General features: G+C 41.7%; 1 protein-coding gene across 1 annotated transcript in view; it reads right to left on the bottom strand.

Annotated features, from left to right (window-relative positions):
* Nucleotides 1-14750, bottom strand: part of LOC141047057 (uncharacterized) — a 54685-nt gene that overhangs the window by 6821 nt on the left and 33114 nt on the right. The window contains 1 exon segment of the mRNA XM_073541988.1: nt 1265-2614. Within this exon segment, the coding sequence (XP_073398089.1) occupies nt 1265-2614 (1350 nt within the window).

Below are 14750 nucleotides of genomic sequence, written 5' to 3' on the forward strand. Positions count from 1 at the left end.
CATAGGCAACCTTCCCGTAGGGGAAGGTGGGAAGACATAGAATTGTACAGCAGACCCCTGCTCTGAGGGCCTGCTGGTACGGACTGAAGGACTGAAAGAAGCTCCCTGAAGGGGAAAGGGATTTCCCAGAGGCACGGGTGGAGAGTGCTCATTCAGAAAGGATCTGTGAGCAATTGTATGCGTTTTACATTGAAATTAATAAGACCCAACTCTCTTGTTTTCCTCATAATGGGCTCATTTACTTTGAAAAAATGCGCGACAAATAATGTCTATTGGACTCTCAGAATTTGAGCCATGATTGTCTAGTGTATGGTGCATCCTATCGATCTCCAGCAGTCCTTATCAATAGGATCACCAAGGATAGTATTGAATAAAGTAAGCAGTGTCTGCATAATCACTTGGGTATTGATGCTTTCAGGTATACCTCTTATCCAGATATTATTGTGATTTTCTTGGTCATCAACCATATTATGCAGACAGTTTATTTGCTGGCTGTGAAGATCCAGTGTTCGTTTATGAGCATGTTGATGGTCCAAAACTTGTAAACATCATCCTGTAATCTCTGTACCTTGACAGTAAGCTGTGACAGGCTATAAGTGAGGGAACATATTTTCAGTTTTGTATGTGGTCTCCAGCCTTTGTATATATTGCTCCATGTCTTGTTTAGTAGGCATAGATGCAATATGATATACAAATCAATTATGGTGTTCCACATATCAGAATCCCCTGTGGTTTGGGAGGGGGGAGGTAAATTCCCCTGTGAAGCAAACATTGCTCAGTATGTGGGCATCGGTGAGAACACAAGAAGATTTGTGGAGCTGTTTTCTTGTGAGACCGACATTAAGAAAGGAGAAATTGCAAGACTTTCATAATGTAAGACAGCTCAAGCCTGTGCGTTAAGTGCTTTTTCCAAGCTGAGGCAGTAATGGCACCAGAGTGGGAAGATGTGCCCTTTGATAAGAAATGCGGGAATGTGATTCGCGACACCAATTAATCAGCATAGGCATGGAAGGTGAGTATGATTGTTTATATTTTAAAGAGACCGAACACGAGAAATGATAAGATACACTTTTCGGTTAAAACAACATTCTGAAGATGAAAAAGGCTTCTCCCCTGTGTGACTACTCTGAAGTTTATTAAGAGTTAAATTTCCAAATAAAACTTTTCCTGCATTAGGAAAATGAAAAAAGCTTCTCCCCCGTGTGACTGCTCTGATGGCTAAAAAGAGATGATTTCCTCTCAAAACATTTTCCACATTCTGAACATGAAAAAGGTTTCTTCCATGTGTGAGTTCTCTGATGATGTGTGATAAGATTTGATTTAAGTGTAAAACATTTCCCACATTCTGAACAGGAAAAAGGCTTCTCCCCTGTGTGAATTCTCTGATGTGTGATAAGATTTGATTTCCGTGTAAAATATTTCCCACATTCTGAACATGAAAAAGGCTTCTCCCCTGTGTGAGCACTCTGATGTGCGATAAGACTTGATTTAACTGTAAAACATTTTCCACATTCTGAACATGAAAAAGGCTTCTCCCCTGTGTGAGTTCCCTGATGTGTGATAAGATGTGATTTATTGTTAAAACATTTCCCACATTCTGAACAGGAAAAAGGCTTCTCCCCTGTGTGAATTCTCTGATGTGTGATAAGATTTGATTTCCGTGTAAAATATTTCCCACATTCTGAACATGAAAAAGGCTTCTCCCCTGTGTGAGCACTCTGATGTGCGATAAGACTTGATTTAACTGTAAAACATTTTCCACATTCTGAACATGAAAAAGGCTTCTCCCCTGTGTGAGTTCCCTGATGTGTGATAAGATGTGATTTATTGTTAAAACATTTCCCACATTCTGAACATGAAAAAGGCTTCTCCCCTGTGTGAATTCTCTGATGTGTGATAAGATTTGATTTCCGTGTAAAATATTTCCCACATTCTGAACATGAAAAAGGCTTCTCCCCTGTGTGAGTTCTCTGATGTGTGATAAGATTTGATTTATGGTTAAAACATTTCCCACATTCTGAACATGAAAAAGGTTTCTCCTCTGTGTGAGTCCTCTGATGTGTGATAAGATTTGATTTATCTGTAAAATATTTCCCACATTCTGAACATGAAAAAGGTTTCTCCTCTGTGTGAGTCCTCTGATGTTTGATAAGACTTGATTTATCTGTAAAACATTTCCCACATTCTGAACATGAAAAAGGCTTCTCCCCTGTGTGAGTTATCTGGTGTGTAACTAGATGTGATTTCTGGTTAAAAAATTTCCCACACTTGGAACAAGAAAATCTATTCTCCTCTGTGTGAATTTTTTGATATTTAAGAAAAGACTTTTTGAGGGGAAAACTATTTACATATTCAGAACGTGAGAATGGCTTATTTGCTTTATAAGTTTGTTTTTTAATGCTTATTTTGTGACTTTGAGTTTCCTCAGGGGTCAGTAATGAATCAGAAGACAGGACCTGTTTCAAAGGATCAGAAGGTCGATCTTTGCTGTGAAGGGATGATGGTATATCTGGAGTAATGGCATTCACTTCAGTTGTATCCTGTGTAATCTCAAGATCATCTGATTTAAAAATTGAAGATGTCAGCTGTCCCCCTGATCTCCTGGTACAATCATCTGCCAAGAATAAAACCAATTATTATTTTTGAATAAAATCATTGAAATTTATAAAAGGTGTAATATTTTTATGCAGTTTCTCACGACCCTGTTTGAATTTAGTCATTTTTAAACTGAAAAGTCAGGATAAAGGGAAACTCTGTTGTTATTGTACAGAAATTCACACTTGGCCTCACTGCACATTTAATGTTAGTGATCATAAAAGAGAAGTTTGGCCAGAAAGATTGGACCTGGTCTTGTATGGATCATATGAGCACATTCAGTAGCACAGAAGGGAGAGAAGCTACATTCATCCAATAAAATATCAGGAATCTAGGAAGCCAACAGCATCATTACCTTCCACTTTCTCTTACAGACGCATCATAATATTTTTCTTCAAGTAATTTTCTAACTTGTCAGCACATTCTATGTACACTGTCATTTGGCTTTTTAGTTTTCAGATCTGGGCAGGTAATGATCAGCGTCTTCTAATCCCAGGGGGTAAGTGGTTCCTCCAAGTTGTATCTTCTATAGAAAAGGGCTTTCAATGACCAACGTCATCTGAACTGTTTTGGGTGGTGGAAAACGTTGTCTAGCAGCAAAATGGTGATCACACGATTGTATAATATATATGGGGAAAGACAACCAAGCCGTCAGGAAAATCAATCAATAATATCATAAAACCTGAGGCTTTAGAAAATGATTTTTGAATATGCAAATTTTATTTTTCAGTCACACAGAGCCCAACGTTTCGGCCGAGCAGGCCTTTATCAAGGGTATTTATATTTAAAAAATATAATAATAATGTAAAATTAGGAATCATGTCTAAGAATGACACAAAATGAAATAAGTACAGTATCACTGACTGAAGTATTAGTGCGAGTGAAAAAAGTTTATAATAAAAGAAGACATATGGTCAATATTGGTCAATATACGCAATACATTGACAAAATTTACAGAAATAACTAAAAAGATTTTTTTCCTCTCAGGAGTAAGGACTCCATCATCAGAATAAATCCTCACAATAAATCAATAAGTACAATCTGTAAAAAAAAAGGGAAAAAAGAGGGGAGAGAACAGTTACTCAAATACCATAAATAAAATACAGCCTAACGCAGCTTAAAGGTACCATAGAGGAAATGTGCAACAAGTAAAAGGATATAAGTAACTGTGTGGCTATATATTGAAGTTTCAAAAGCTCTAAGAAAGAAGAGGAGAACAAAAGGGTAAAAATATTATCACCGTTATCTGTTGTACTTGAAAAGATCCTTTCTCCTCTCTTACATTTGATCCCCTCATGGCTTAGAGATACATCACATTTTTTGTCTTGCATTAGGGATTTGAATTTAACTTCGGTTAATTGTTACTTGGTGACATTATAGGTCACTAGTTTATATACTAGTATTAGCCATACAAGGGGTATTCAAGCCGTAAAAATTTTTTTAGAAAATAAAACGGATTTTTCTAGCGACATTCAATCTTTTTGTATTTCTATGTTGACTCTCATTCTAACAAAGAATGTTTCTTTATTTGAGGATCAGTTTTTTATTCAATTAACTGGCACTGCAATGGATTCAAATGTGGTGCCCCCATATGCCAATATTTTTATGGCAGAATTTGAATTAGAGTTTGTCTACCCACATGTTCTGATAATCTTAATCGTGTTGGTCGTTTTGCTGAAATGAAATCCAAATTCGAATCCCGAGGATATCTCGATTCCCTGTTGTCTTTTTCTCCTCCATCTATATCTAGTCCTGCAACTAAAATTAATAGGGTGGCCTTCGTTAACACATACCATCCCTTTATGTATCTCATCCATAAGGTTATTCGTCGACACTGGTCACTCCTCTCTAATTCTTATCCTCAGATACCCCAATTTCAAGCTCCACCTTTGATTTGTCACAAAAAACCTCCTAACTTACGCAATCTTTTAGTAAGGGCAGATATTGGTAGTTCCCGTGATTCAAGAAGACAAATTTTATTTAGGCCATTACGCAAAGGGACTTTTCTTTGCTTGCATTGTTTGCAATGTTCCAACATTACTAAAGGTGAAACCTTTACCCATGCCAGATCGGGAAAGATTTTTACAATTAAGGACTATTACAATTGTGACTCATCATATGTAATATATTTCATAAAATGCCCATGTGGTCTCGGATATGTTGGAGAGACTACCCAACATATCCGAGACCGTATCTCTCAACATAAATCCACTATCAGCTGTAAGAGAACTCTATTACCCATTCCAGCTCATTTTATTTCTCATAACCACAATATTTCTCAGCTTCGTTATCAAGTTATTGACAGTGTACCTCTGGATAGACGAGGTGGCAACAGGATACAAAGATTTAAAGAAAGAGAGTCCTATTGGAATTTGGTCTTCAAACATTGGAACCTTTTGGCATTAATAGGGAGTATGAGGCTTTTCATTGATTTTTTTATTGATTTTTTTCTCCAGGTTTTCTCCATTTTAATTTTAAACTTCCATTATGATAATGTGGAGTTTTGGTGCCTTGATCTTTTTATAGAGAGCACTATATTTACCTTATAATATTAGTTATTTTGGATATATATATATGTGATAGGGAAACCCTGATTCTTTGGGGTCCCTTCATACACTCTTAGGGTCTCACTCTCCATACTTCTATGATATTAGCTGACAGAGAAGAGATCAACTCTCACCTAATCCTGTTATTCTTGCCTCTCACCTCTGTAACTCTTATGATTCATGCAACTAAAGAACATATCACGAGTTCCATGTAGGCCTAAGGTAGATAATGAGTACAAAGTCTTAGAAACAGATAGATAAAGGGGCTATGAACCCTTATTAAGACAGGTTAATGAGGCTAATGTTAGGGTATTGTATACCCAATACCTGTTTCCACCGTTTTCTGGAAATTCCCGAATGTATCTAATAATTAGCAGCCGAGTACAATCTGATTGGTTGCCGAATATGAATATGATTGGTTGCAACCATTTATGCTTACTCTAGAATAATCAACTGTCCAATGGAATATGATGATGTAATGTAACCGCCTACTCAAAAGAGTATATAAACTTGATCTGATTAAACAGCTGTGTGGCATTTTGCAGATACATAACCTGTCTCTGTGTTGATCAGTCACCTTGCCCGGGCAACAAGCTATCAATCTGGCTACCATCCAGTATATCTAAAGATCTCCCGTTGAGAGATAAAGATCAAACTCGTCATTTGGCGTCCCATTGGGCGGGCTGGTCGCAACAGGAAGACCCCCGGCATCTGAGATACGGCAGCCGCAGACTGAGGCCTAGAGGAAACACAGACCAAAATCACCGGTGAAGGTAAGAGCCATTGTTTCTTACAACTTTCTGTGTCTCCTCTTGTCACATGCTCTGCAGCCGGGTTTCGGGTACAGTATAGCCGTCTTCTTATATGACCAGTTGTTTGGCAAAGAACCATAGAATATCCTTGTGATACATTAACGGTATACCGTATTGGAGGTGTGAATGTGTGTGTAGAGGATGAGACTCCCTGAGTGAATTGAAAGACCGTATGCATGTAATAAGGATTGTGACATAAAATCCTGAATGTATAAGGGAGTCCGTTAGGTATGCTAACTGGTCAATTGGTACCAGAAATAGAGTGGAGGAACACTAGGAAGTCGAACACATAGTCACACCTGAATGAATGAGATAAGCTGAAACCAATATATTTTGCTATTGTAGCGGAGCCACGCAGAGAAATTGGATTGCACGTGGTTGGGCTTGCCCTATCCGTGTTTTCTGTTGGCCTGCGGGTTTTACAACAACTTAGATGATATCTTGGGGAAGCTGCAACTGTGTGGGTTATGCATGATCGCACCCTCCATGGTATAGGACTGTTCAATTTCTGCCTTGCCTCATATGGGACTAGAAGATTATGAGAAAATTTGGGTCATATTAGTCTGCCTATGGTTAGTTGGATTTTCTCTCTGGTTGATATATAGAATTGCTGAATATACTAGGATTAATTACAGAGAAGTGCCATCTTGTACTGAGAACATAGAGATTTAGTGGGAGGTGACCGGGTGGGGTCACATTGGCCAAACCACCAAATAAGTAAACTTCTTTATCAGGTTTCTACGGGTCTTGACACCTATCAACTGGGAAGGTGGGGAGGCAGTTTAGGTCACGAAAGTTCAGACACTGAGCGGAAACCCCTTATAACAACGGCACGCAATCCTATGCATCGAATTAGCGAAGTGCAGTCGGCATAGGTCAAGGAATTGCAAGCAAAGTGAGAAAGAAGTTGGGAAGTGGGCACAAAATAGCAGCACGTATTAAGAGAATAGTGAGTAACAACCAGAGAAAGAGGCAGACAGAGAGATCAGACAGAAATGGGAAACGCAGAACGTTCAGATCATCAGGAGGGTTGCAAGGCGTGTGAGATAATAGAGAGAAGAAAAGGAAAGTTTGCTGTAAAAGAGGCAAAGAAGCTGTTAAAAGGTTTAGGAATGGAGGGTGATCCACTGGATTACTCTCTCTGGGAGTCTGCTCTAGCACCAAGCAGGGGATGGATTGCTGACAATGAGTTAATAAAACAAGCAAAGGCTTGGGCAGAGGTAGCAAAGGAAATGAAGAGAGACGGTTGTTGGGTTAAGGAAGAAACTCCAAAAGGAGTGAGGTATGCAAGGAAAATAAAAACGCCTCCACCTTATCAGGCCCATCCTATGGCAGGACCAGAGGGATGGACTTGTGTGTGTGGACAGGAAAACCCCGACTGGCGTGAACAATGTTCTGCTTGCGGGAGACCAAGACCCCACAAGGGCACAGGGATATACCCAGTCCTGCAGGGTCAGACTCAGTATCAGGTCCCTGGGTACATACAACAACATGGTAGTAAAACCAGAAGACAGTATGCTGATTACAATGGAAGAAGGGGAATATCAGACCATGGACACGACTGGTATCGCAGCAGCTGCAACATCTACCCCCGCACGACCGACTATACAGACAACTACTGTGTCTCATTACTGACCATGGAGTCCAAAGGACCAAATGACGTTAGTCAAAGACGCCCCAGACCCATTTGACTTGCCAATGGCCTTTTATAGATGGATGGTAGGATTAAACAACACCTACACCTGCACATGGATGGACTTACGAGTCCCTCCTGAGGGGGAAAATTGGGGATGCAAGAATGGAGTCAGTATTAGAGGACATAAACAGAGCTGGAAGGTCATACAGTGCAGAGAGTAGACTGGGAGCACAGTACGTAAGAACTATAGAGTCAGGGATGCATTTCCTGAGAGGTATGCACACATGGAGTCGAGGAAAGGAGGGGGAATCCACTATCTCCCTTCTGGATGTGGTACAGGGTCCTAAGGAGACAGTAGACCAGTTTTGGGGGACCTTGAAGTTGAGATATGCAGATCTGGGCTATGACATCATGGGAGAAGCAGGAAGGAAACTTTTCCATGGAGCTTTTATGGCAGGGCTTAGATCACAGCTCGACAGAGGGTGCAGGCAGCTAAGCCCGACTGGAGGACATGCCTCATAGAAGACTTAGTGCGTGTGGCAAAAGGTGTTGAGTTAGACCAGAGGATGAAGCCAGTACAGATACAGTATGCGTCCAATGACACCCAGACAGGTCAGAAAGCTACCCCAGCCAGAAATTACCGCAGACAGATTGAATGTTACAAGTGCGGTAAGATGGGCCATATTAGCCGACAGTGCAGATCAACCAGAAAAGAGAACCAGGCCAGGACGGACGTCCCGACCCAAGACCCACAATAGGAAATGGGCAACCCCGTAGCCATCTACCCCCTTAGGACACCTTCCTGTTAAAAAGCAGGTCCACAAGGGGTAGTCTCAGTATCTCTCCCAGATGGTAAGAAAATCCCATTCCTGGTGGGTACGGGGGCAGCCAAAACTGTTATTTGCCAGGAACATGTGAAACCATCTGACATATCCGACGAAACCATTTACACTCAAGGGTTTGAGGGACTGATACAGGAATGTAAAATGACGAAACCATTGCCCCTTCGACTGGCTGACCACACATGCCTAACTAAGCTGCTAGTTAGTGACAAAACACCCGTAAACTTACTTGGTTCTGATGTACTGCAAGCGATAGATTCATACAAGATATGTGCCTGTGACGGGAATGTGAAATTGAAGGCTGGAGTCTCTGAGCGCACCCTGTGCAAAGTTCTAGCCTGCATGTATTTTTCTGACTCCCCCGCCCTTTCAGAAGAGAATAGGGAGTTAGCGCAGATCCCAGACTCGCTATGGTCAAAGTCTAAAACTGACATCGGACACATGCCAGTCTCTCCTGTAATGATTAACCTGAAACCAGGAGAGAGACCACCGGAATTAAAACAGTATCCATTAAGCACAGCTCAAGAGGAAGCTATAGGCAAAAACATTACAGAATTAATTGCCTCTGGGGCAATCAAACTCACAAAATCTATAGCCAACACCCCCTTGTTCCCAGTGAAAAAGAAAGGCAGGAAAGGGGGGCCAGTTACTTACAGGATGGTTAATGATCTTAGAGCCATAAATGCTGTCACAGAATTACTGACACCAGTAGTTACGAATCCGCACACAATTTTGTCACAGATCCCTTCAACAGCTGCCTATTTCAGTTTTATTGACCTGGCAAATGCTTTCTTTTCTGTCCCTTTGCATCCGGACTGTCAGTATTTGTTTGCTTTTACTTTTAGGAGCCAACAGTATACATGGCTGGTGCTGCCGCATGGAGCTCAAAACTCTCCGACCCTGTATACTGCTGCTTTGCAATTCATTTTGCAGGATTGGGACACCAAACATGCTGAGGTTGTCTTACTTCAGTATGTTGATGACCTACTCCTTTGTGCCCCAAACAGAGATGAATGCTGTGAAGCTACAATCTCATTGTTTCTACATCTTGCTGCCAAAAAGTGTAAGGCATCCAGAGAAAAGTTACAGTTTTGTCAGCCAAAAGTTGTGTTTCTCGGACATTGCATATCACAGGGTGCACGCCACTTGACAGAGGACAAGAAAAAGGCGATTGAAGTGCTAAAACCACCCACAGGGGTTCAACATCTACACACCTTCCTGGGGATGGCATCATATTGTAGGCCTTGGATTCGTTCTGCATCCATTCTCATGCAGCCACTCTATGATTGTGTGCCCTCTCAACCCTTCAGACTTGATCAGGAAGCACTAGACAGTTTCTACTCACTCAAACTAGCAATCGTCTCTGCCCCAGCTCTAGGCACCCCAGACTATGCCAAACTTTTCCTCCTGTACTGCACAGAAATGCAAGGACATGCTACAGGGGTCCTAGCCCAAAAACATGGTCAGCAAAACAGGCCTGTGGCATACTACTCAGCCCGCCTGGACCCTGCAGCGAGAGGAGCACCATCTTGTGTCCGAGCAGTAACAGCTGTCACATTCCTTCTTGACAAAGCATCAGAGATCATACTGGACTACTCTAACCATCTACACTCCACATGACTTGCACAGCATTCTTAACCAAGTTCAACCCAAGCACATTTCTGTAGCCAGACACCTGAGACTGCAGTGTGCACTTCTCATGCCTCCCAATGTCACTCTGAAACGATGTACAACTTTGAATCCAGCCTCTCTCATTCCCATTAATGTGGTGGATTCAAAAGGGGGGGGGAGAAGGACAAGGCAAACCACTGTTTTTGCAGAATTTGACTGAAGAGGAGCTTTTTGATGTATATCATGAACATGATTGTATGGCCCTTATGGCCCAAGAGACAGCAGGTTTTTCACATGTTTCTGATGTACCTCTCGCTAATCCAGATGTTGAGCTTTTCATAGATGGAAGCATCTGTGAAGACGGACGGTTCTACACTGGTTATGCAGTGGTAACACAGCACGAGGTAGTAAAAGCAGAACCACTCCCTCCTCAAATGTCTGTGCAGCAGGCGGAGTTGACGGCACTCATTGAAGCGCTTAAAGGGGCTGACGGTAGACGCTACAACATTTACACAGACTCAAGGTATGCTTTCGGGGTGGCCAATGACTACGGTCCTATATGGAGGGCAAGAGACTTTCTTACATCAACAGGCACTCCTATTAAACATGAGCACCTCATCAAAACGCTGATGGAAGCGTTGCTGCTGCCCAAAGAGGTTGCCATAGTTAAGGTAAAGGCACATACAAAGCTTAATACCACCGAAGCAAGAGGAAATGACAAAGCGGATCGAGCTGCCAAGGAAGCAGCTAGAAGACCCAAACACAATGAGACCCCTGAGGCACCTCCACTGGTTATGGTAAGCACTGAGTGTAACCATTTCGACTTGAGTATCTTGCAGGCTCTGACTCGGCAGACAACCGGGGAAGAGAAACAGGTCTGGTCAAAAGCTGGAGCATGTGACCATGAAGGTTTGTGGATGGTGGGACAGCGGGTGTGTCTGCCAAGATCCTTGTACCCCGTCATGGCTCAAGCAGCCCATGGACCGACGCACCTTTCTAAAAATGCTATGTGTTCTTTGGTGGATAAGCAATGGATCGCCCCAGGTTTCACAACGGTTGCTACTAGGTTCACACAAGCATGTCTGACATGCGCACAACACAACCCAGGAGGTGTAGTGAAAGTACCACAGAAACACATACCTAAGCCCCTCTACCCGTTTCAACGACTGCAGATTGACTTCATACAGCTACCCCAAGTAGCAACGTATGAATATGTGCTCGTGTGTTGACCTCTTCTCAGGGTGGCCAGAAGCATTCCCGATGCCGAAAGCCACTGCAAGGGCTACTGCAAAGAAGCTGATGTCAGAAGTTTTCTGTAGGTTCGGACTATCTGAAACCATAGAGTCCGATAGAGGTACCCACTTCACTGGAGAGGTAATGCAGCATGTTATGCAAACGTTGGGGGTCACACAAGCATTCCACACACCCTACAGACCCCAAGCAAGTGGTAAGGTTGAGCGGCTGAATGGGACACTTAAGTTAAAGATTCAAAAAGCAAGTGAGGAATTGGGGAAACCTTGGACAGAATGTTTACCCCTAGCTTTGTTCTCCATTAGGTACACACCTAATAGAAAGACAAAAGTGTCCCCCCTTTGAAGTTTTGTTTGGGTCAGCGCCAAGGTTAGGCCTATACTTCCCACAGACACTGCAGCTACAGTGTGACAATCTCACTAGCTATATCCAGAGCCTTCAGAAGAGGCTCTCACTTGTGCATAAACAAGTCTTTGATTCTATTCCAGACCCAGAGAATCAAGAAGGAACCCACTCTCTCCAACCAGGAGATTGGGTGGTGGTTAAAAGACACACACGGAAACCACTGGAACCAAGGTTCCACGGTCCATTCCAAGTTCTCCTCACTACATCCACATCAGTGAAGCTTGAAGGAAAACCCACTTGGATTCATGCCAGCCACTGCAAGGCCCTGGAACGGAAGAATGATGATCCTGTTCCTGTTGCTGATGACAGCCTTGCTCCAAAAGGGACAGACGCAGAGACTCCAAAATTACATTTTAAAGACAGCAGCTCCTTTTAGATTTAGAATCATAGAATCATAGAGTTGGAAGGGACCTCCTGGGCCATCTGGTCCAACCCCCTGCTCAAAGCAGGATTCACTAAATCATCCCAGTCAGATGTCTGTCCAGCCTCTGTTTGAAGACTTCCATGGAAGTAGAACTCACCACTTCTCGTGGCAGCCTGTTCCACTCATTGATCACTCTGTCAAAAAGTTTTTTCTAATATCTAATCTGTGTCTCCTCCCATTCAGTTTCATCCCATTGCTTCTAGTCTTTCCTTGTGCAAATGAGAATAAAGATGATCCTTCTACAATGTGACAGCCCTTTAGATATTTGTAGACAGCTATTAAGTCTCCTCTCAGTCTTCTCTTTTGCAAACTAAACATTCCCAAATCCTGCAACCTAAGACAGAGTTTGCAGACCGGTCACCATTCTGGTCGCTCTTTTCTGAACTTGCTCCAGTTTGTTGATGTCTTTTTTAAAATGTGGTGCCCAAAACTGGACACAATATTCCAGATGAGGTCTGACCAAAGAGGAGTAGAGGGCAATAATGACTTCACGTGATCTAGACTGTATGCTTCTGTTAATACATCCTAGAATTACATTTGCCTTTTTTGCTGCTGCATCACACTGTTGACTCTTATTCAGTCTGTGATCTATTAGTATACCCAAGTCTTTTTCACATGTGCTGTCACTTAGCCCTATTCCTCCCATTCTGTATATGCCTTTTTCATTTTTATTGCCCAGATGTAGTACTTTGATTTTTCCCAGTCTGTTAGTTGCTGCCCACTGCTCCAGTTTAGTTATATCTTTTTGAATCCTCTCTCTCTCTTCTCTAATATTAGCTATCCCTCCTACCTATATGTCATCAGAAAATTTAATCAGTTTACCCTCAATTCCTTCATCTAAATCGTTGATAAAGATGTTGAACAATACAGGGCCCAGGACGGAGCCCTGTGGTACCCCACTTGACACATTCTTCCAACTGGATGTGCAGCCATTTACGACCACTCTTTGGGTCCGATCACTAAGCCAGTTATGAATCCACCTAACAGTTGCCTTGTCCATTCCATACTTAGTCATTTTTTCAATAAGGATTGTATGAGATACTTTGTCAAATGCTTTGCTGAAGTCAAGATATACTATATCTACAGCATTTCCTTGATCCACCCAATCAGTGATTCCGTCATAGAAGGAAATTAAGTTAGTCTGACATGACTTATTAGTTACAAAACCATGCTGACTCTGTTTAATCACTTCATTCTTATCCAGGTACTGACATACATGTTGTTTAATAATTTGTTCAAAGATCTTTCCTGGTATCGAAGTCAGACTCACCGGCCTATAGTTGCCTGGGTCCACCTTCTTCCCCTTTTTGAAGATAGGAACAACATTTGCTCTTCTCCAGTCTTCTGGGACTTCTCCTATTCTCCAAGAATTTTCAAAGATTATGGAGAGGGGTTCAAAAATTTCTTCTGCTATCTCCTTCAGTACTCTGGGGTGTAATTCATCTGGACCTGGAGACTTGAATTCATTTAGGTTAGCTAAGTGTTTCCTCACTATCTTTCTGTTTATAGATATCCTGGATTCTTCTATTCCATTAATAGGACAGTGAAGAACAGTTGATGTTACATTTCCTTTCTGAGAGAAAACAGATGCAAAATAGGAATTTAAAAGTTCGGCCTTCTCAACATCCTGTCTTACCATTTCATCATTTTCATCCTGTAAAAATCCTATAGCATCTTTGACTTTTCTTTTACTTTTGACATCCCCAAAATCCTTTATTATTGCTTTTGACATCTCTTGCAAGCCTCAATTCATTGTCAGCTTTAGTAATCTGATTTGTGCCCTGCAGGTTCTGCAGACAGCATTATATTCTTCTTTAGAAATGCCTCCCTCTTTCCATTTTATAAACATTTCTTTCTTCCTATTTGGCATGTGCTTAAGTTCTGTGTTCATCCATCCTGGTTTCCTTAAATGCTTCCTATTCTTCCCTCTTTTCGGAATTGTTAACAATTGTGCTTTGAGAATTTCATTTTTCAAGATTTCCTATCCTTCCTGGACATTTTTGTCTTTAAGGATATCCAGCCATTGGATCCCTCCAATTCTCTTTCTCAATCCCTTAAAATCTGCCTTTCTGAAATCTAACCTTGAAGTCTGAGTCTTCACAGGTCTTCCTCCTCTAGTTATCCAAAATTCTAAAATAGCATGGTCGCTACCTCCTAGGGTCCCAGCCACTTTTACCTCCTCAACCATTTCCTCCCTGTTTATAAGGATTAGATCCAAGGTAGCAGTTCCACTTGTTTTCTCCCCTACCTTTTGGAAGATAAAGTTGTCAGCAAGAGAGGATAAGAATTTCCTTGACCTGTTAGTTTTGCCTGAGAGAGATTCCCAACAAATGTCTGGATAGTTGAAATCTTCCATGACAACTATGTCATATTTTTTGGAGAACTTGGCCATTTGATGCATAAAGAGTTCATCCATATCTTCAACTTGCACAGGCGGCCTGTAGTAAATGCCTACAATGGTGTCCTTTCCATTGTTCTGTCCTTGTATTCTTACCCAAACAGTTTCCACAGAACTCCCAGTCTCTGAAGATTCAATCTCTGTGCAGATATACGCGTTTCTAATATACAATGCGACACCCCCTCCTCGTTTATCAAGTCTCTTTCTTGCAAATAAGTTGTATCCTTCTA

Source organism: Dendrobates tinctorius, unplaced genomic scaffold, assembly GCF_039654945.1.
Source record: "Dendrobates tinctorius isolate UK_male_01 unplaced genomic scaffold, ASM3965494v1 ptg000126l, whole genome shotgun sequence".
In the NCBI taxonomy this organism is placed as follows: domain Eukaryota; kingdom Metazoa; phylum Chordata; class Amphibia; order Anura; family Dendrobatidae; genus Dendrobates; species Dendrobates tinctorius.